Source organism: Eleutherodactylus coqui, chromosome 8, assembly GCF_035609145.1.
Source record: "Eleutherodactylus coqui strain aEleCoq1 chromosome 8, aEleCoq1.hap1, whole genome shotgun sequence".
In the NCBI taxonomy this organism is placed as follows: domain Eukaryota; kingdom Metazoa; phylum Chordata; class Amphibia; order Anura; family Eleutherodactylidae; genus Eleutherodactylus; species Eleutherodactylus coqui.
The window spans coordinates 207,487,960-207,508,505 of record NC_089844.1 but is presented as its reverse complement, the minus strand read 5'-3'; the positions used below and the strand labels follow the sequence as shown (position 1 = coordinate 207,508,505).

The window sequence follows — 20,546 nt, the reverse complement described above, 5'->3', positions numbered from 1 at the left end:
GTTGGAGGCTCAGCGGCGCAAGCCAGCAGTCGGTCTGCTCTGTCAGACCCTGCAGCAGTCCGTGGGCCGTGTGGCTCTTCTCTCCTAAGCTGAGTAGTTTCAGCATGGCCTGCTGACGCTTGCCCACTGCTGTGCTGCCACGCCGCGTGACACCGACTGCTGGCGACGTGCTGCTTCTGCTGCTGACACATCTTGATTGCGAGACAGAGGTTGCGTAGGAGGAGGAGGAGGGTGGTTTAGTGGAGGAAGCATACACCCCCGCAGATACCACCACCGAGCTGGGGCCCGCAATTCTGGGGGTGGGTAGGACGTGAGCGGTCCCAGGCTCTGACTCTGTCCCAGCCTCCACTAAATTCACCCAATGTGCCGTCAGGGAGATATAGTGGCCCTGCCCGCCTGTGCTTGTCCACGTGTCTGTTGTTAAGTGGACCTTGGCAGTAACCGCGTTGGTGAGGGCGCGTACAATGTTGCGGGAGACGTGGTCGTGCAGGCCTGGGACGGCACATTGGGAAAAGTAGTGCCGACTGGGAACCGAGTAGCGCGGGGCCGCCACCGCCATCATGCTTTTGAAAGCCTCCGTTTCCACAAGCCTATACGGCAGCATCTCTAGGCTGATCAATTTTGCAATGTGCACCTTTAACGCTTGAGCGTGCGGGTGCGTGGCGTCGTACTTGCGCTTGCGCTCAAACAGTGGCGCTAGCGATGTCTTGACGCTACGCTGAGAAACATTGCTGGATGGGGCCGAGGACAGCGGAGGTGAGGGTGTGGGTGCAGGCCAGGAGACGGTACTGCCTGTGTCCTCAGAGGGGGGTTGGATCTCAGTGGCAGGTTGGGGCAAACCGGAGGCGGTGAACGGGCATCGTCCCACCTTGTGGGGTGCTTGGCCATCATATGACTGCGCATGCTGGTGGTGGTGCCTCCCCAGCTGATCTTGGCGCGACAAAGGTTGCACACCACTGTTCGTCGGTCGTCAGGCATCTCTGTGAAAAACTGCCACACCGTAGAGCACCTTGAACTCTGCAGGGTGGCATGGCGCGAGGGGGCGCTTTGGGAACCAGTTGTTGGATTATTCGGTCTGGCCCTGCCTCTACCCCTGGCCACCGCGCTGGCTCGGCCTGTGCCCACACCCTGACTTGGGCCTCCCCGTCCTCACCCGCGTCCACGTCCTATAGGCCTACCCCTACCCCTCAGCATGGTGTATTAGCAGTAGTGCAGAAACAGAACGCTGTAATTAAATGTGCCACTTATTGGCCTGTGGTTGGAGGCTGACTTCGCTTACGGAACGCCAGGAAATAATTTGGTGCAAGCCTGCTGTAACACTTAGCTGGCTGCATATTTATTTGGAGAACTAATACCCCCAGCAGACACGGACCCAGAACACTGAGCAGAGTGACAGGCAGGCCAAATAGATTAGCATTGATTATGTCATAATTAGGAAAATATAACGGGTCCCAACTTGATTATTCAATTCTATGGTATAGGTATAGGGCTTGAACGTCGCAGGGGGGAGTTGTAATGCCTTCCCTGTCTTTCAATTGGCCAGAAAAGCGCGCTAACGTCTTAGACATGAAAGTGAAAGTAACCCGAACATCGCGTGGTACTCGTTACGAGTAACGAGCATCCCGAACATGCTAATACTCAAACGAGTATCAAGCTCGGATGAGTACGTTCGCTCATCTCTAATGATCACAGGTAAAGGCCTCAACATCAGTCAGTCCAAAATCATTCAGGGAGTATGTGGTTCTCAGCTGGCCTGCTTCCACCAAGGATCGGTACCTGCTGCTACTCTGTCCCTTGCCCTGCAGGGATGCTGTGTTCTATAGTCACCTGCATTCCGACCTCAGCTGTATGCTTATCTTTGGACTTAGCAGTACCAAGAAGTTGGAAGCCACCATTGCTCTACCAGTCGGCTGAAAGCTCCAGCTAGGGATAACGGACGAGTACCGCAGTTGTATTTGGTTGGTTTTCGGAATGTGGCCAGGATGAAGTGTGCCGGGGGGAGGGGGGGGGGGGGGGTCTTTTTGTGTCGTTTTAGGTGAACTTCTTGGACCGCAGCCAGACGGACCACTGCAAAAGCATTTACCAGGAATGTTTTCATTGTTGGGGGAGGGGAATGTTTTTGAGGCAGTACGTGTCCTGTCCACGTGTCCGTGGTTATATGCACCTTCCCAGCAACCGCGTCGGTATAAAAAAAATTGTTGCGACTTTGGACATAGTAGCGTGGCCTCGCCGCCATCACGTCTTAGGAAAGCCTCCGTTTCCACAAGCCTGTAACATTGCAGTAGCAGCAGTATAGGCAGAGCCCAGAATTAGTAACATTTCAGTACTAACAGTATAGACAAACCCCAGTAACATTTCCGTAGCAGCAGTATAGGCAGAGCCCATTACATTTGAGTAGTAACAGCATTGGCAGACCCCAGAAACATTTCATTTGCAGCAGTTTAAACAGACCCGAGTAACATTTTATTTACAGCAGTATAGACAGACCCCAGTAACATTTCATTGGCAGCAGTATAGACAGACCCCTGTAACATTTTAGTAGCAGCAGCGTAGGCAGAGCCCAGTAACATTTCGGTAGTAACAGTATAGACAGAGCCTTGTAACATTTGAGTAGTAACAGCATAGACAGACCCCAGTAACATTTCATTTGCAGCAGTATACAGACCCCAGTAACATTTGAGTAGTATTAGTAACAGTATTGACAGACGGCTGTAGCATTTCCGTAGCAGCAGTATTGGCATAGCCCAGCATTAGTAACATTTCATTTGAAGCAGCATACACAGACCGCAGTAACACTTCAGTAGCAACAGTATAGACAGACCCCAGTAACATTTCATTTGCAGCAGTATACACAGACCCCAGTAACATTTCAGTAGCAGCAGTGTAGGCAGACCCCTGTAACATTTCAGTAACAGAAGTATAGGCAGACCGAAGTAACATTTCTGTCGCAGGAGTATAGGCAGACCCCATGTAGCATTACTGTGGCAGAAGTATAGGCAGGCAGACTCGGGTGACATTTCTGTAGCAAGAGTGTAGGCCAACCCCAGACACATTGGTGAACCATCAGTGCAGGCAAAGGCCAGAAAAATTACTTGGATTACAGTGTAGGCGAGGGCCCAAAAAATAGCTGTACCGACAGTACAAATGTACCCCAAAAAATTGCTCAACCGAGAGGGCAGGTGAAACTCATTAATATTTTAGCTTACTGTGTCTGGAGGCAGCCCTGTTAAAAAAAAAAAAAAAATGGTTCATGTTGAAGTTTCAATGCTTCAGTTAGAAAAGTCAAAATATTGTTAGATAAAAGTTATATGAGCCCTTTGGGCTGCAGAAAGATGGGCAGTTCCGCGTGCTGAGAGGATATTTCAAGAGGAGGAGCAGGAGTACTAATATCATAGACAGATTGACAAAGGTAAATGTCCCATTTTTTAAGGTGATAGAGAAGAGTGCTTTTATCTGCGGTTGCAGCGAAAAGATTGTTTAGGTGCTGCTGCTCTCCGCTGGTGGAGAAGAGAAGTCTGGGTAAATCCAGGCTTTGTTCATCTTTATGAGTGTAAGCATGTCGGCACTGGCAGTTGACAGGCGGGTACGCTTGTCCGTTATGATTCCACCAGCTGCACTAAACACCCTCTCTGACAAGACGCTAGCAGCAGGGCAAGCCAGCACCTCCAGGGCGTACAGAGCACGTTCGTGCCACGTGTCCAGCTTTGACACCCAATAGTTGTATGGAGCAGAGGCATCACATAGAACGGTGGTATGATCGGCTACGTACTCCCTCACAATCTTTTTACAGTGCTCTTTCCGACTCAGCCTTGGCTGGGGAGTCGTGACACAGTCTTGCTGGGGAGCCATAAAGCTGGCAAAGGCCTTGGAGAGTTTTCCCCTGCCTGCGCTAAACATGCTGCCTGATCTCTGCGCCTCCCCTGCTACTTGGCCCTCGGAACTGCGCCTTCTGCCGCAAGCGCTGTCAGATGGGAAGTTTACCATCAGTTTGTCCACCAGGGCCTTGTGGTATAGCATCTTTCTCGAACCCCTTTCCTATTCGGGAATGAGAGTGGAAAGGTTCCCCTTATACCGTGGGTCAAGAAGGGTGTACACCCAGTAATCCATAGTGGCCAGAATGCGTCTAATGCGAGGGTCACGAGAAAGGCAGCCTAACACGAAGTCAGCCATGTGTGGCAGGGTGCCAGTACGCAAGACATGGCTGTCCTCGCTGGTAAGATGACTTTCAGGATCCTCCTCCACAGCCCATGCATGCTGAGCAGATGAGAGGCAAGCTGCATGGGTACCCTCTGCAGTGTGCCCAGCTGTCTCTTCCCCCTCCTCCTCCTCCAAAACGCGCCGAGAAATAGACATGAGGGTGCTGTGACTATCAAGCGACATACTCTCTTCCCTCGTCTCCTATTTCGACCGCAAAGCATCAGCCTTTGTGCTTTGCAGTGATATTCTCAACAGGCATAGCAGAGGAATGGTGACGCTAATGATTGCAGCATCGCCGCTCACCATCTGGGCAGACTCCTCAAAGTTTCTGAGGACCTGGCAGATGTCTTCTATCCAGGCCCACTCCTCGGTAAAGAATTGGGGAGGCTGACTACCACTCCGCCGCCCATGTTGCAGTTGGTATTCCACTATTGCTCTACGCTGCTCATAGAGCCTGCCCAACATGTGCAGCGTAGAGTTCCACCGTGTGGGCACGTCGCACAGCAGTCGGTGCCCTGGCAGATTAAACCGATGTTGCAGGGTCGTCAGGGTGGCAGCGTCCATGGTGGACTTGCGGAAATGTGCGCAGACGCAGCACACCTTGCCGAGCAGGTCAGGCAAGTGAGGCTAGTTTTTAGGAAACCGCTGAACCACCAGATTGAAGACGTTGGCCAGGCATGGCACGTGTGTGAGGCTGCCGAGCTGCAGAGCCGCCACCAGGTTACGGCCGTTGTCATACACGACCATGCCCGGTTGGAGGCTCAGCGGCGAAAGTCAGAGGTCGGTCTTCTCTGTCAGACCCTGCAACAGTTCGGGGCGCTGTGCGCTCCTCCCTCGGACTTACTGCCCTTACTACTACCTCACTGATAGACAACTGTGTCTCATCATCATCGACCTCTTCACCCACTGAAAGCTCTTGAGACAGTTGCCGGAAGTCCCCAGCCTCATCACCCGGACCCCGGGAACTTTCCATCGGTCACAACAAACTCCTCAGGTGAGAGAGGAACCATTATTTCCCAATCAAGACAGGGGCCCCAGAACAGTTCCTGGGAGTCCGCCTGCTCATCAGAATGTGTCATGTTCATGGAGTTAGGAGGCTGGGAGGAAGGAGGAGCAGCAGCGAGAGGATTCAGTGTTGCAGCAGTGGACGGCGTAGAAGACTGGGTGGTCGATACATTGCTGGATGCATTTTCTGCCATCCACGATAAGACCTGCTGACACTGCTCAGTTTGTAATAAATGTCTACTATGTACACCCAAAAATTGTGATATGAACCTGGGGACCCCAGAAACTTTCCTCTCTCCTAATCCCGCAGCAGCCGGCTGCGATTCACCTGGACCAGGAACTCGGCCTGTGCCCACACCCTCACTTGGACCTCCGCGCCCTCGACCCTTACCCCTACTCCTCATCATGGTGGATTAAGAATAGAGCAGGGCCAAATAAATTACCCCACTGTACACCACTGACAACTGTGGCTTAATTCACTGTACACAGAGACTTGTAGATAGCGGAGGCTCTATGCTGTAACTTGAAAAAAGTAACCCGCTGGCTTGCGCTGATACCTAGGGGTAATTTACTGCTCGCAGAGACTTGTAGATTATAGAGGCTGTGTGGAGTGGGAGAAGACTCTAAAGCCAGTGGATAGTGCTGGTAACTGCGGCGATCTCAACCCCACCAAGGAAAGGGTATTGTGAGACGCTCTGCACAGCGGCTGAGCTGAAATACCATGCTGTGGCCCAGGTAATATTACAGTACTGTTTAGCGGTGAGACCGCTGTCTAATGCACTGCAGACACAGAACGGTATAACTGAAGTCGTTTGCTGTAGGCTAGGAAATATTTGAGTGCAGTTTCACGGTGATAGCTGGTTGTACGGCACTGCAGGCTGAGAACGCTACTACTGACAGGCTGCGAACAGGCCTAGATGCGTAATACAAAAATGGATGCACTACAACTCCCAGCAGGCCACAACTAATGCACACGGTCAGATGTGACCCTAAGAAGAACAGTTGGGGTTCTTGAAGACAGGATCCTACGCTAACCCTATATCAGCAGCAGCACTGTCGCTATACTCTCCCAGCGTGTGTCTGAGGCGAGCCGCGGGCGGGGCCGCTTTAGGTACTCGGCGGTCACCTGATCTCGCCAGCCACTCACTGCTGGGGGGGTGTGATAGGGCTGGCACGTCACAGCAGGAAGTGGTAATGCCTTCCCGCATGTCTGTTGGCTAGAAAATGGTGCTAAACATGCAAGGAAGGAAATGGAATTGACTGGAGTACCGCGTGGTGTTCGTCTCCAGTCCCCTAATGCTCGGACGAGTGTGCTCGCTCATCTCTAGTTATTACCTTAATTATATCAATGTGGATTCTACCATTTATATTGATTACATAGTATATCCAAAGATAGACAGACATACAAACACATTGCATGCTAATGAGCCCGCCTGTCTGGCAGTTGACTGTGCATTGTGATGTCATCAATCTGGTGTGACACGGGCAGTATAGAATGATGAATACTGGAGCTTGGTGGCCATCTGAAGTCAGTCTCCACTTCGGACGGGTTACAGATTAAAAAGTATTGTATTGTCGTAAATGTGCCCGGTCATATCTCCGCTTGCTGCATGTGGTGTGCTATATTGTTGCAGCGTGTGCATCTTCCATGCTGGCACTTATAGGATCCTGCCGGTAGGGTAGATAAATTGCCCCTATGTTTTTGATGCGTCCTTACAGAATACTATATTGGGCCTGGGGGTTATGGTATCTATTAGGCAAATATCACTTCTAAGTATCTCCCTGTGTTTAATGAAGAAAATTCTAAAGGCCCATTTAGACACAACGATTATCACTCAAAATCCACGCACACGGCAGTTCATGGGACAGTTTTGAGCGTCCGCTTTACATAAGCGTGTAAATGAAGGCTCACGCTGTATGCAGAATACAAGCGGGACCGCTATCGTCTCCATACAGCTGTTGTCTTCTCAGAGCGCTCAGCTGATATCCCGCTAAGCGCTCCTAGCGGGGTATGCAGAACACAGCTGGAGCGCTTGTCTTCTTCATATTCCGGCTGTGTTCCCCAAGCGGGATACCAGCTAAAACAATAGTATCAGCGGTATCCCGCTGAGAATGCAGCATGCAGCATGGATAAGGCTCATCGTTGTCTTTCAGCTAGCTAAATGGGCCTTTATTGAAACATGTCTGCTTGCTGTAGCCAGTATAGCTACTGGGGAAGGACAATCATTTTAATAAGACCCTTTCTTATTGAGGGGGGGGGGGGGTAGTGCCCGTGTAGTCATGCATGCCATGTATTTTATGTGGATGCGCCGTGCTAAGGGTCTAGTACTCTGCTGTATGCATTGCACAGCTGCAGCATGTAAGGGGCTAATGTCTGAGAGTGGCTGGGATATGTCTGCAAAAGTACCAATACATGTACCGTCACAAGATGTCTGCCTTCTATAAATACGGGTGATTGAGGTGTAGTTGGAGTCCATCCTCTTCAACGGTTAGGAGTGAAGGGTGCGGTTGTACCTTGACGCTGTTGGGGCATGGTGGTCTGGACGCAGGTAAAGACCTGTTGCCTTGTTATGGAGGACAGGGGTTAATGCACCATGTGAAGAGACTGCTGGTGCTGCCTGTCTTTGATGCATGCTAGATTAGTCATGCCTGGGAGTAGGGTGATGTTGTGTGGTTTTCCATTCACTCTGCCAGTTCCCATGTGCATAGTGGCTATATATTCTCATGGGCCGTCTCTATCGAGGCTACTACTCTTCTTTAAGGCGGGGCCCCTTCACCTCCCTTACTAGGTTAGGGCCAGGCTTCATCCTCCCTGGAGCGGTGCTACCATTCAGCATAGCATGGTGTGCGGCTCGTTCCTACAGTGCATGCGTTCCCTGTCGCTGTGCTGAGTGTGGTACCCTGGTGTCGCACAGGCTTTTCATCAGGGTTATGCATTTCAGTTGTGGTGCACACTGCTCTTCGGTGCATATCTATCTACCAGAGTAGTTGTGAACATCACCCTGCGCCGGTGCTGAGCGTAGTGCTTGTGAACCATTGGGGTGTCACACCCGCAGCAGTCAGGAACACGGCGATCCATGGGCAACCATATATATCCTGGCAATGGTAATGATCTCACCTATGTAGCAGGTTATGTTAGCTCCCGTCTTATATGTCTTGCTGTGCCCTCTTTTCTGCATGAAGAAAGCAGTCTCTCATCCATACCGCTCGATCCTAGGCGGTACGTCCTGAGACGTTTGTATTTTTCTTGTTATAATGGGCACAAACTGAATACATAGAAGAAAGCTTTTATCTCTATGCCTCCAGGCTCCTATCATTTACATGCACATATATATCCTGGGCCTGCTAACCTGAAGTTGAATGCACATTAAATATTCTAAGCATAGAGCCTCTGAGGCGAAGCAGGGTAATTTGGAAGCGGGCCCACTCAGCAGATAATAGGCTCTCTGCCTGAAAGAAGAAGGTAGTCATAGATTCATAGAATGGTAGAGTTAGAAGGACCCCCAGGGTCATCAGGTCCAACCCCCTGCTCAGTGCAGGATCACTAAAACATCACAGATAGATGGTTGTCCGGCCTCTGAAGACTTCCATTGAAGGAGAACTCCCCACCTCCCGTGGCAACCTGTTCCACTCATTGATCCCCTCACTGTCTAATATCTAATCTGTCTCTCCTCCCTTCCAGTTTCATCCCATTGCTTCTAGTCTTTCCTTGTGCAGATGAGAATAGGGCTGATCCCCTCTGCACTGTGACAGCCCTTCAGATATTTGTACACAGCTATTAAGTCTCCTCTCAGCCTTCTCTGCAAGGTAAACATTCCCAGATCCTTTAACCGTTCCTCATAGGACATGATTTGCAGACCGCTCACCATCTTGGTAACTCTTGTCCGAACTTGCTCCAGTTTGTCGATGTCTTTTTTAACCCCTTAACGACCGGGCCATAGTGTTTTTACGTCCTGCAGCTGCAGGACGTGTATGGAGGGAGGTAGCGCCGCTATCTCCCTCCATACAGCACGGGCATCAGCTGTTTATTACAGCTGACACCTGCGGGCAATAGCTGCGCTCGGCTGTTCGGCCGATTGCGGCTATTAACCCTTTAAATGCCACAAACGCTGTTTGGGGGTCCCACACGCCCCCCGCGCGCGGTGAGATCGGGGGATCTGTGCAGGTGTCATGGCAGCCGGGGGCGTAATGAATGGCCCCATGGCTGCCTTAGTAGACTGCCTATCAAGACATCCACACAGGGTGGCTTGAAAGACTGCCTGTAAAAAAGCAGTATGACGTAATGCTATAGCATTATGCCATACTGCAGGAGCAATCAAAGCATCACATGTTAAAGTCCCCCAGGGGGACTTCAAAGTAAAGTTAAAAAAAAAGATCAATAAAGCTTTTTAAAATGTAAAAAAAAAAAAAAAAGTTATAAAAGTTTAAATCACCCCCCTTTTGCCATATCCATTATTAAAAAAATCAAAATCATAAAATCAAAATATGTATTTGATATCGCCGCGTCCGTAAAAGTCTATCAAAGTAGTGCATTATTTTTTCTGGACGGTGAACGTCGTCCAAAAAAAAAAAAAAAAAAGAACGCCAGAAATGCATTTTTTTAGTTACCCTGTCTCCCAGAAAAAAACGCAATAAAAAGTGATGAAAAAGTCGAATGTATTCCAAGTTGATACTATCAGAAACTACAGGACATCCCGCAAAAAATGTGCCCTAGCACAACTACATTGACGGAAAAGTAAAAAAGTTATCGTGCGCACAAAATGACCGCAACTCAAACAGGCGGTTGGTGCAGAGGCCACGTCTCCTGATGCAGATGATGTCGTAGGCTCCGTGTCGGGGGGTTCCCCCCCTCGCAAACATCTTTAGTGTATCACTGGGAGAGTTCTGTCTAGTGGGTCCCATAGCAGAACCACTTCTGCATTTCCTGCCTTTGTAGGGGATTTTGCAAATTGCTTAAAGCTCCTTAAGTAGACCTGTAAAGGCCCCTAAGACATAAGGAGTATACAGCAGTCTCTGGCAGCAGTCACACAGGGAAGTCGTTCGGTTTGCACTTCATTGATGACTGTAATGAGGGACTCCGGGTCTTGAGAATCTGCAGAGTGTTGCACATCATGGTTGCCACAGCAGAGGAGGAGTAATCCTGGCGCTTCTTGGGGTGGCAGTAGAAGTGCCACTGTATGCCCTGTGCCGGGGACTGTCACAGGTTATGGGGCCTCCTTGTTATACACGGTGCCCTGATGTTCCTGCCGCCCACAGCTGTCTGTTGTGGCTTCTGAGTGTCTCTCTGCTCCGGCAGGGGAGCGCTGATGCAGCAGAGCTCTAGTACTCCCCTTCACCGAAGCCTCCCTGCGCGCTCTCCCCTCGCCCCCACATGTTTGTGGCAGCAGCTGCACTCCTCGCTTTACAGGAGGGATTCACGCTCCAGCGGCTCTCTGCTGCATGGCCCTTGTCTCCTTCACCCCTCCTCCGTCTTCTCCCACTGCTTCAGGAGCTGACAGGCCAATCGGCTGCACAAGATGGCAAGGGCTCTTGTATTCAGCCAATCAGCAGGGAGAGGGGATGGGCCTTTACTCTAGACAACTAAAAGAAACGCCCCGCAATGACGGCCCTGATCAGTAGTTCCCTCTCTGGTCCGCTCCCTGTCTATATAGAGTAGGGCTCGGCGCTGAGCAGTTATTGCTTTCTGCTTACAACGTAGAAGATGTCTGGTCGCGGTAAAGGAGGGAAAGGTCTTGGGAAGGGCGGCGCCAAGCGGCACAGGAAGGTGCTCCGTGATAACATCCAGGGCATCACCAAGCCTGCCATCCGCCGTCTAGCTCGCAGGGGAGGCGTCAAGCGTATCTCCGGCCTCATCTATGAAGAGACTCGCGGCGTCCTGAAAGTCTTCCTGGAGAATGTGATCCGCGACGCCGTCACCTACACCGAGCACGCCAAGAGGAAGACCGTCACCGCTATGGACGTGGTGTACGCGCTCAAGCGCCAGGGCCGCACTCTCTACGGCTTCGGAGGTTAATAATTCTGCTCTTTCTCCATAACACAAAGGCTCTTCTCAGAGCCGCCCACCTCTTCCAAGGAAAGGCTGTAATCCAACTCCTTGTGGGGTCGTCAGCAGCGGTGATGGTCTATGCACTCTGACATGATACAGCCGGGGTGTAGCAGCCTCCCCGTCAGGGTGCGCTTCAGGCTGCGGTCACGGCACGCTTTTAAACCCCTTAACCTATTTAGGGCAGGCAGGTTATGTTTATAATACGCGAGGAGCTGGGCCTGAATTAATGAGTGCGGTGAAGGGTTAACAGACCTGCCGTTGGAGGTCGGGTGGTTTTAGTGCCGCCTATGGGCGGGGCTATAGTCAGATTCTTCCCGCTCATTGGCTGATCCCCGGAGATTTGAACTTCCCGCTCAGTTGATCGCGTCTCCCGCTCTTCCTGTCCTCCATCCATGTAACACGTGTAATCAGTGACCAGGCCGTCTGATATAGAGGCGCTCGGGGGCTGGAGGTAAAGAACCCTCAGATACACCCCCTAATCCCAGCCCTACGACGGGCGGTGGATTCATCTACCTGCTCCACCCGTAACGCAAGAGGACGTCTAATCCCTGTAGGTTTACTATAATCCAAAACCAGCCTGAGCCGTGCAGGGCTCTGGGAAAGCTGGGTGATATAGCTCCACCTCCATAAAAAGGGCATGGCTGTGGAGTGACATGATGAGCGCACTTCTAAGGGGGCGACCGTGCAGAGCTCTGAGAGGGCTGGGTGATGCGGCTGCAACGCAGGACCCTGAGAAAGCTGGGTGTTCTATCCGAAACACAACTGAAGCGTTCCGATTCTTGTATATACGTGACCTAACAGAGGACTCTGTTAACCCGTTATCGCAAGGACTGGTGAGCGAGTCCTACAGCCGCCCGTCCTCTGGACATGAGGTCACCTAGAGCAGGACGATTGTGCGCTTCTGCCGGTGACAGGGATGGCCAAATTGGCATCTGCCCCAATCTCTTCCTCCTTGTGGAAAGTCCTGTACAGTTATAGTTTCCAGGTGCAGCCGGCGTACCGGCCACCGAGTATCACAGCATAGAAGCGGCGCAGCTCTGTTGTAAGGAGCATGTGGGTGGCTCTTAGAAGAGCCTTTGGTTCTATGGAGGATCAGCGCGATCACTTGCTCTTGCTCGTCTTGCTGCTCTCGGTCTTCTTGGGCAGCAGCACGGCCTGGATGTTGGGCAGGACGCCTCCCTGGGCGATGGTCACCCCACCGAGCAGCTTGTTCAGCTCCTCGTCGTTGCGCACAGCCAGCTGGAGGTGACGGGGGATGATGCGGGTCTTCTTGTTGTCCCGGGCGGCATTGCCAGCCAATTCCAGGATCTCAGCGGTCAGATACTCTAGCACTGCTGCCATATAGACCGGAGCGCCGGCGCCCACCCTCTCAGCGTAGTTGCCCTTGCGGAGAAGCCTGTGCACACGGCCGACAGGGAACTGCAGCCCTGCCCGGGATGAGCGAGTCTTGGCCTTAGCACGGACTTTGCCTCCTTGTTTGCCGCGTCCAGACATCTTCTAGCACAGGAAAGCAGAATTAGGATAAAACACCTTGAAAGTTGTGATAACGAGAAGGCGCAGTTCTGTTAATTTTTATAACCTGCTGCTCCGCCCTCCTCTCCTCTAATTGGGTAGCTTTCAATCCCCCCAATAGAGGCCAGACTTGAGGATGAACCAATGAGCGGCACTGGGCGTGGCTAAGACGCTCACAGGGGTCACATGTTTTGCTGCTCCACTAGAACAGCAAGCAGACGGCGGTACTCATTTGCATGGCCCCGCTATAAATATCGCAGCGCTGGGAGGTGCAGGAACACTGCTCTCTCTAGTTGGGAAAGTATCTCTACGTTATCATGCCTGATCCCGCCAAGTCTGCTCCAGCGCCCAAGAAGGGCTCCAAGAAAGCCGTGACCAAGACTCAGAAGAAGGACGGCAAGAAGCGTAAGAAGACCAGGAAGGAGAGCTATGCCATCTACGTGTACAAGGTGCTGAAGCAGGTCCACCCCGACACCGGCATCTCTTCCAAGGCCATGGGCATCATGAACTCGTTCGTCAACGACATCTTCGAGCGCATCGCAGGGGAAGCCTCCCGCCTGGCTCACTACAACAAGCGCTCCACCATCACTTCCCGGGAGATTCAGACCGCCGTTCGCCTGCTTCTGCCTGGAGAGCTGGCCAAGCACGCCGTGTCCGAGGGCACCAAGGCCGTCACCAAGTACACCAGCGCCAAGTAATCTGTTCCGTGGCCCGCCGTGCACGATCACCCCAAAGGCTCTTCTAAGAGCCCCCCACCCCGTCTACAGCAGAGCTGTCACCTTCCGGTTGTGTAGGGAGCATCCTCGTTTGCTCCTCTGTAACAAAGGTTGTGTATACATCGGCTTGGTTACTTAGTCCCCTGCGTTGCACAACTCGTCTTTGTCTCTGTGTACCGGAGTTGTTCTCTGTCTATGTACTGGATTTGAGGAGATCTTCCCTGCAGCGCTACACAACTGTATCTCTGTCGGGGGTCGCGATGCTGATTGCGCTGCAGATTAGGGATACGTGCGGTGACCGAAGCCGCGCTATGCGGACGCCTCCATAGAGGTGGGCGCTACGTGGATTCGGTGATGCAGCTGCGGACAATTAGCCATTAGATAAGCGGCAGCGTCTTTGCCACCGAGGTACACGGAGCACAGTGCGCCCATGACTGGATTATGCTGTGGGGTGAGGTCGGCGTGGTGGCTACACGAGGCGGTCGACGTCGGAGGGGGATGCCGACAGCAAGTAGCAGCTGTACTGGAGTGCTCGGAAGGCAGAAGACTCCAGGGGATATGCGGGTCTGCGCCCTAAAGCAGTGGGGTGCACAAAGGGAAAGGGGTAGTAGGCAGACGATATGCTGGGGGCTGTAGTGCATTGTAGTGAGTAGCGGAGGCAATCGGGGATGCCTGAAAATAAGAGCACTGGGGGTGCTAGGAAAGGGGAGGGGGACCAAGAGGAGAATAGCCTCACCTTCTCCAGCTGCTTATGTAGAGGCGCCCATGCCCCTTTTGAACCCTTTTATCGAAGTTGCCATCAGCCACGTCCTCGGGCTGACAGTTCCACACTCTCACTGCTCTTACAAGGAAGAACCCCCTTCTATGTCGGTGTAGAAACCTGAGGGGACCACAGTGACAGCGGAACCGGAGAGGAGATGGCAGTCACCAAAGTGGCAGCCTTCCCGGGTGCAGGGACCGGAGGGGAGCGAGAACCAGAGGGGCAGTGCACCGGCTACAGCAGCCGCATGGGGAACGGGGGCGGGGACCATAATGGAGCAAGGACCAGAGTAGCCGCGGCAGCAGGGTGAACGGAAGCAGAGACCATCGTGGCAGCGGCCGCAGGTGAACGGGAGCGGAGATGGCAGTCTGGCATGGAGAACAGCGGGCATCCCGGATTTCTCAGAGACCAACCTCTTCCCTAGATTAATTTAGTGCTCCGGCTATATCACCCAGGTCTCCCAGAGTCCCGCAATGGGAAATCAGTGCAGCACTCTGGGAGAGCTGGCTGCTATGACGGCAATTCTATGTAAAATGATGGCTGTGCGGGTCCCTAGGAGAGCTTGGTGCAATTTGCAGCACTTCTACATGAGAGGACGCCTCCAATATGGTAGCACTACACGGATTAAAGGGCAGGCCGTATGCTTTAGTACAAGGAGGACATACACTCAGTGCGCCGCAGCCTGCTTCCTGGTAGAAGAGAAGATTCCCTGGCATTAGGGGTCATCATGGTGGGGGGTATTTTTAATAGAACGCTTAAATCTCTTATTTGCAATAACTAAAGTATGTATGTGCGCATCTAGGCATTTATTTACTTTGTCCCCGCCCCCTCTCTCGAGTATTAGTTAAGACAACTCATTTTAATGATACAAAGACCTTGCGGGAAGGCGTCATGAGGGGAACACGGCTGACTATAGCATACGCAAAGAACAACAATGGGCATAAAGTGTGATTCAAAGGGTTAAATGAGTTTGGCCACTAACAATGCCAACGCATAAGGGGTGATGGCAGGCATCCGATATAGGGCGGGTTACACGTATCAGAACAGATGGGCAATCAGGCAGCAGCGGCGACCCCCACAAGGAGTTGTATTACAGCATTTCCTTGGAAGAGGTGGGCGGCTCTGAGAAGAGCCTTTGTGTTATGGAGAAAGAGCAGAATTATTAACCTCCGAAGCCGTAGAGAGTGCGGCCCTGGCGCTTGAGCGCGTACACCACGTCCATAGCGGTGACGGTCTTCCTCTTGGCGTGCTCGGTGTAGGTGACGGCGTCGCGGATCACATTCTCCAGGAAGACTTTCAGGACGCCGCGAGTCTCTTCGTAGATGAGACCGGAGATACGCTTGACGCCTCCCCTGCGAGCTAGACGGCGGATGGCAGGCTTGGTGATGCCCTGGATGTTATCACGGAGCACCTTCCTGTGCCGCTTGGCGCCGCCCTTCCCAAGACCTTTCCCTCCTTTACCGCGACCAGACATCTTCCACGTTGTAAGTAGAAAGCAATTGCAAACCGGTTCAAGCGTCCTCCCTTAGCTACACAACGTGCGGACCAGATTGAAAACAGTAACCAATGACGACAGTTTAGGCGTTCCTATTGGGGCAATTACATGTTGGCCACGCCCCTCTCCTTGCTGATTGGTTTAACACAGAATCGTTTGGAATTTAGAATTTAACGCGTATTCTTACAATTCTCAACAGTTTCCCGGCCGGTTCCCAATCCCATTATGCGGTATTAATTAGTATAGTTTTGTGTATTGCTGTCTTTCTTCTTCGTACAATGAGATAATATCCACATAAATACATCCTCAACACTAATCCCTTCCCGGCCCACAGGCACAGATAGATGCCTCATACGGACACGTTTGATCAACCACGTTCATAACAGTCTGCCGGGAATTCAAATCTCTTTCTACTACATTTGAAAGATGAGAGAATGGCATTAATTGAGGAACTGACTAGGTCACTGAAGGGGTTAACAGACCACCTGCTGCTGACAGAACATTATTGGGGAGAGGCGGCGCCAGGGTACACCGCGCACAGGCTGGCTGTGAACCCGAGTTGGGGAAATGACAGCGGAGGACAGGATGCAGCTCGTTTGAGGAGGATTTGGTGGCTCTGAAAAGAGCCTTTGTGTTCCATGCGGTGCCCAGGGCAGATCTAAGCCCTCTCTCCGCGAATCCTGCGGGCCAGCTGGATGTCTTTGGGCATGATGGTGACCCGCTTGGCGTGGATGGCGCACAGATTGGTGTCCTCGAACAACCCTACCAGGTAAGCCTCGCTGGCCTCCTGCAGGGCCATGACCGCTGAGCTCTGGAAGCGCAGGTCAGTCTTGAAGTCCTGGGCGATCTCTCTCACCAGGCGCTGAAAGGGAAGCTTACGGATCAGCAGCTCGGTGGACTTCTGGTAGCGACGGATTTCACGGAGAGCCACTGTACCTGGACGGTAGCGGTGAGGCTTCTTCACTCCGCCGGTGGCAGGAGCGCTCTTCCTGGCGGCCTTCGTAGCCAGCTGCTTGCGGGGAGCTTTCCCTCCAGTGGATTTACGAGCGGTCTGCTTGGTTCTGGCCATAGCTCTACTGTAGAGATGCACACAGATGTGATATGATGGGAGCCGTAGAAAGAGCAGAGCCTTTATACCCTACTTGCTCTTCCCTATTGGCTCTTAGAAACAACGCCCCCTACATCTCATTGGCTTTTTCAAACCACTAGCCCGCCAAAACGCTTGATGCCCGCGACCAATCAGCGTTCGGCAGAGGCTGGCCCCACCTCACCCTATCAGGCCACTGCATGATACGTACGGGTGTCTGTGAAATCATGTTCTCAGCTGCTTCCCTGCATTGATATGTCCGCAGAAACACGCACTCCACGCTGCACGGCAGTCTCCCCCATTAGAAGCTGCGCTGATTTTATGGGAAATGCATTAGGTCGGCGAGTCCCCTCCCCCTTCACACTCAGCCCGGCATCCATACACGCGTTGTATAGGTCACACTCCCCAACAGGAACGGGGATGATGCGGCGACAATGTCTCGTATTACTCCCCCTCTACAGCCTCCCCCTCGCTCCCTAGACTCCCAACTGATATGAAGTACCCTGTAGCCGCTGCTATCTAGAACAGAATTCGAGGCAGTGATAATACAGCTCTGCGGTGAGAAGGTGGCGGCTCTGAAAAGAGCCTTTGTGGGGTAAATGCATGGGCGGCTTCAGCTTATTTCTTAGCCGCACTCTTCTTGGCTTTAACAGCCTTCTTAGCCGGACTCTTGGCAGCTTTGGGTTTGGCCGCCTTCTTAGCCGGACTCTTCGTCACCTTCTTGGGCTTTGGGGCGGCCTTCGGCTTTGAGGCTTTCTTCGGGCTCTTGGCCACTTTCTTGGCGGCGGCCGCTGCAGGTTTCTTTGCTTTTTTCGGGCTTTTGGCCGGAGCCTTCTTGGGCTTCTTAGGAGATTTCGCCGCTTTCTTGGCTCCAGCGGGCTTCTTGGGCTTGGCCGCAGACGCTGGCTTCTTTTTGGCCGGCTTGTCCTTAGTCTCCTGCTTCTTGTTCAGCTTGAAGGAGCCGGAGGCGCCGCTGCCTTTCACCTGGAGCAGGCTGCCCTTGGTGACCAGAGACTTGACGGCCAGCTTCAGGCGGCTGTTATTCTTCTCTACATCGTACCCTCCGGCAGCCAGAGCCTTCTTCAGGGCGGCTAGAGACACCCCGCTGCGCTCTTTAGAGGCGGACACGGCTCTGACGATCAGCTCCGACACGCCGGGACCGGAGGACTTCTTGCTTTTCTTGGCGCCCCCTGCGGCGGATTTCTTCGGCTGCTTCTTGGATTTGGCAGCCGGCTCGGCGGCAGGAGGAGCGGCGGCTGGCGCGGTTTCTGCCATTGTGTGCTGAGGTAATCAAATAGTAAAACTCTCCTGGAAGAGAAACTCTGAGAGCGGCGCTGGTGGCGCCTCTTATATGTACAGCGGCCGCGCTCTGATTGGCTCGTGAGCAGGCCCGTCCTGAGCTGCTATTGGCTGACACTGAGCACAGCTAGTGCCTTATCCCATCCGGGCCTCTCTCCGCTCCGTTCTCCTCTTGTGCTTCCCTGCCCGGGATAAGAGTCCGTTACCGGTCAGAACCGGACAGGAGAGCTCGCTTTCAACGTGACTCCTCACTCTCTGACATCTCATGCAACCGTTTATAGCCGCTGCTGGCGGAGGTTCCGGGGAGGAGCGGAGAGGAGGCCACGAGATCTTCGCCATAGTTCTCCCGATCTGCACATCACCGCGTATCTGCGGAGATAAAACCGCTGCGGGAGCGCCTTCCCTCTATTCCCGGCCCTTGTCACCATCCCCGGGATCTACTCCACAATCTCCATCGTGCAGAAGCTGATTGCACAATGCGAGGACGACCTGGAGCTGCCGAGAGCCCAGAGGTGTAGCACAGGCGGCGCCTCCGCTCACTGCCAGCTCCCGGGTGCTGAATGTATACTGTATATACTGCAGACTGCTCTATACTGCGGCGCAATGTAAGATGAGGAAACCCAGTACCCCCCTGTACACTCAGACGATCGGGAATGTCACACGTTATCGTCCCTTTAATACCCCGGACATGATGGGTGTGGTTGTCCACAAGAAGAAGCGATTCTTCTCTGCAGGTGCATCTCCTCCCGCGGGCTGCTGCCCGTTCTATATCATCCCAGGGATACCATGTGCTGGACGTGACGGCCATTGCATCGGCTCTGTAGTTCCCATCAATCGTTGACGGTGAAGATGGAACTTGGGATTCTGCTGAAGAGCGGTGGCATCTAACAACGCTCTAATCGGGATGTAGATCGCCAAGAAATGACGCCTGAACAAAGCCTTCTACCCGCGGTTCTCCTGCAGCCGGCGATGGCCTGTCAGTCACTGATGTCCGAGCGGAGCAGTGATACAGCGGGACTCTCAGCGCCAGATCCAGTGCCACAGTCGGTGACATCGTACAGAACCCGCAGGGAGGGTTCTACTGTAGATCCCCGGGGCAGCAGATGTTGTACAGTGTCCGCTGCGATTCCTACGGGAGAGCGTGTTGGTCCAGAAAGCTAAAGGACCACCGATACTGTGAGACCCCCCGCTTCCCCCACAACCCGGTCCCCAATACCCCTCCAGATCGCTAATCAGCTCTTCTATTTAGCGCCCAAGGAGGCGACCCAGAAAGAGAGCAGTGTCAGGGGCAGCTAGTGGAGCTCTTGTAGGCAAGCCGCTGCTCCGACCGAACAGCAGCGCACAGTCATCGGCAGAGCTGGCCACCAGCGGCGCCATGGGCAGCGAGAGCGGGGTTCGCCGTGGCAGCGGCGCTAGTGCCATCGGTGTACGGGAGCGGAGGCCAGCGCGTAGGGTGACAGCGGCGACGGCTGCTGCGGCCGACGGGGACAGGAGCTGGGAGCAGACAAAGCTGTCCAGCGAGCGCCCGGGGGGAAACGAGCGTAGATGTCAATCCGGCGGGGAGATGTGTGAGACAGGACCAGAGATGGGAATCCGCCTGGGAGATATGTGAGCTTGCCATGGGAATGGGCGGTACATGTGGGGAGGTGTGTGTGCGGCAGCCGGTCCACCGTCGTGCCCCTCGCCTAGACGTAGCATCTAACTCAGGGCTCCCAACCCATGTTTCCACCCTTACATCCGCTGGAGACATAATGCACCAGGGCCGCTCAGCTGTAAGTGAATAGGAGCAACGCAGATGGTACGGCATCAGTACAACTGTAGCTGAGCTCCGTCTCCCGGCCGGCCTCCAGCTTCCTTCTCAGTGCAGTAGGGTCACTCCGGCTTTGCTGCACCTCATGCCCTCCCATGAACCCTCCTCCGGACAGGTGTGAGGGGAGGGGGCAGCGCTCTCTAGGACGGGCTCTCCTAGCTGCCTCGGACGCTGCTCTTGTTCTATGTCTATGTGATGCCTCCGTGGGGAGGAGAGGATAATAAATACCATCGGGTGCCATCAAGAAGCTTCACGGAAGACAGCTCCCTGTCCGGGCTGCCCCATGCGTGACTTCCCACGGGACACCGGCCTAGCTATGTACATTTAACCCTTAACCCACTAGTCTCCGGTCACTGTATCTACCTGCAGTCATACATGTAAAGGCAGTAGCCGCGGTACACGGTGCGGCCGGCGGGTCAATAATCTGCTCACAATGAACAACATGGACATACAATGGAGAACAATACAATAAATGAGTTCTGAATGTAATGTTTATGTAAAGGTCGCCGTGTCCGTACAAAGGGTCTAGTGTTCTTGTGTCACATTGTGTGCAAGTAGTAGCGGTAAAGGGAAATAGTTAGGCTGATAGCTTGTCACGGAGTGTTGTTCAATCTTTGGC

At 53.2% G+C, this 20,546-nt stretch overlaps 6 protein-coding genes across 6 annotated transcripts; 2 read left to right on the top strand and 4 right to left on the bottom strand.

Annotated features, from left to right (window-relative positions):
* The first annotated feature begins 10,903 nt into the window (after positions 1-10,903).
* On the top strand, positions 10,904-11,262 carry LOC136577782 (histone H4). Its single transcript, XM_066577706.1, has one exon. It carries the CDS (start codon positions 10,904-10,906, stop codon positions 11,213-11,215), a length of 312 nt encoding a protein of 103 aa, XP_066433803.1. The 3' UTR covers positions 11,216-11,262.
* Positions 11,263-12,333: 1,071 nt separating this feature from the next.
* On the bottom strand, positions 12,334-12,746 carry LOC136577781 (histone H2A type 1-like). Its single transcript, XM_066577705.1, has one exon. The coding sequence runs from the start codon at positions 12,740-12,742 to the stop codon at positions 12,350-12,352; it is 393 nt and encodes a 130-aa protein (XP_066433802.1). The 5' UTR covers positions 12,743-12,746; the 3' UTR covers positions 12,334-12,349.
* A 311-nt stretch (positions 12,747-13,057) lies between these two features.
* LOC136577780 (histone H2B 1.1-like) lies at positions 13,058-13,484 on the top strand. The gene has a single exon (XM_066577703.1). It carries the CDS (start codon positions 13,078-13,080, stop codon positions 13,456-13,458), a length of 381 nt encoding a protein of 126 aa, XP_066433800.1. The 5' UTR covers positions 13,058-13,077; the 3' UTR covers positions 13,459-13,484.
* Positions 13,485-15,351: 1,867 nt separating this feature from the next.
* LOC136577779 (histone H4) lies at positions 15,352-15,710 on the bottom strand. Its single transcript, XM_066577702.1, has one exon. The coding sequence runs from the start codon at positions 15,708-15,710 to the stop codon at positions 15,399-15,401; it is 312 nt and encodes a 103-aa protein (XP_066433799.1). The 3' UTR covers positions 15,352-15,398.
* A 679-nt stretch (positions 15,711-16,389) lies between these two features.
* On the bottom strand, positions 16,390-16,800 carry LOC136578102 (histone H3). The gene has a single exon (XM_066578004.1). It carries the CDS (start codon positions 16,798-16,800, stop codon positions 16,390-16,392), a length of 411 nt encoding a protein of 136 aa, XP_066434101.1.
* A 618-nt stretch (positions 16,801-17,418) lies between these two features.
* Positions 17,419-18,093, bottom strand: LOC136577778 (histone H1B-like). The gene has a single exon (XM_066577701.1). The coding sequence runs from the start codon at positions 18,091-18,093 to the stop codon at positions 17,437-17,439; it is 657 nt and encodes a 218-aa protein (XP_066433798.1). The 3' UTR covers positions 17,419-17,436.
* Between the last annotated feature and the right edge of the window lie 2,453 nt (positions 18,094-20,546).

Bases quoted from the DNA above. Each gene is read 5' to 3' on its own strand.
- LOC136578102 (XM_066578004.1), bottom strand. From the start codon at position 16,800: ATGGCCAGAACCAAGCAGACCGCTCGTAAATCCACTGGAGGGAAAGCT.
- LOC136577781 (XM_066577705.1), bottom strand. From the start codon at position 12,742: ATGTCTGGACGCGGCAAACAAGGAGGCAAAGTCCGTGCTAAGGCCAAG.
- LOC136577782 (XM_066577706.1), top strand. From the start codon at position 10,904: ATGTCTGGTCGCGGTAAAGGAGGGAAAGGTCTTGGGAAGGGCGGCGCC.
- LOC136577780 (XM_066577703.1), top strand. From the start codon at position 13,078: ATGCCTGATCCCGCCAAGTCTGCTCCAGCGCCCAAGAAGGGCTCCAAG.
- LOC136577778 (XM_066577701.1), bottom strand. From the start codon at position 18,093: ATGGCAGAAACCGCGCCAGCCGCCGCTCCTCCTGCCGCCGAGCCGGCT.
- LOC136577779 (XM_066577702.1), bottom strand. From the start codon at position 15,710: ATGTCTGGTCGCGGTAAAGGAGGGAAAGGTCTTGGGAAGGGCGGCGCC.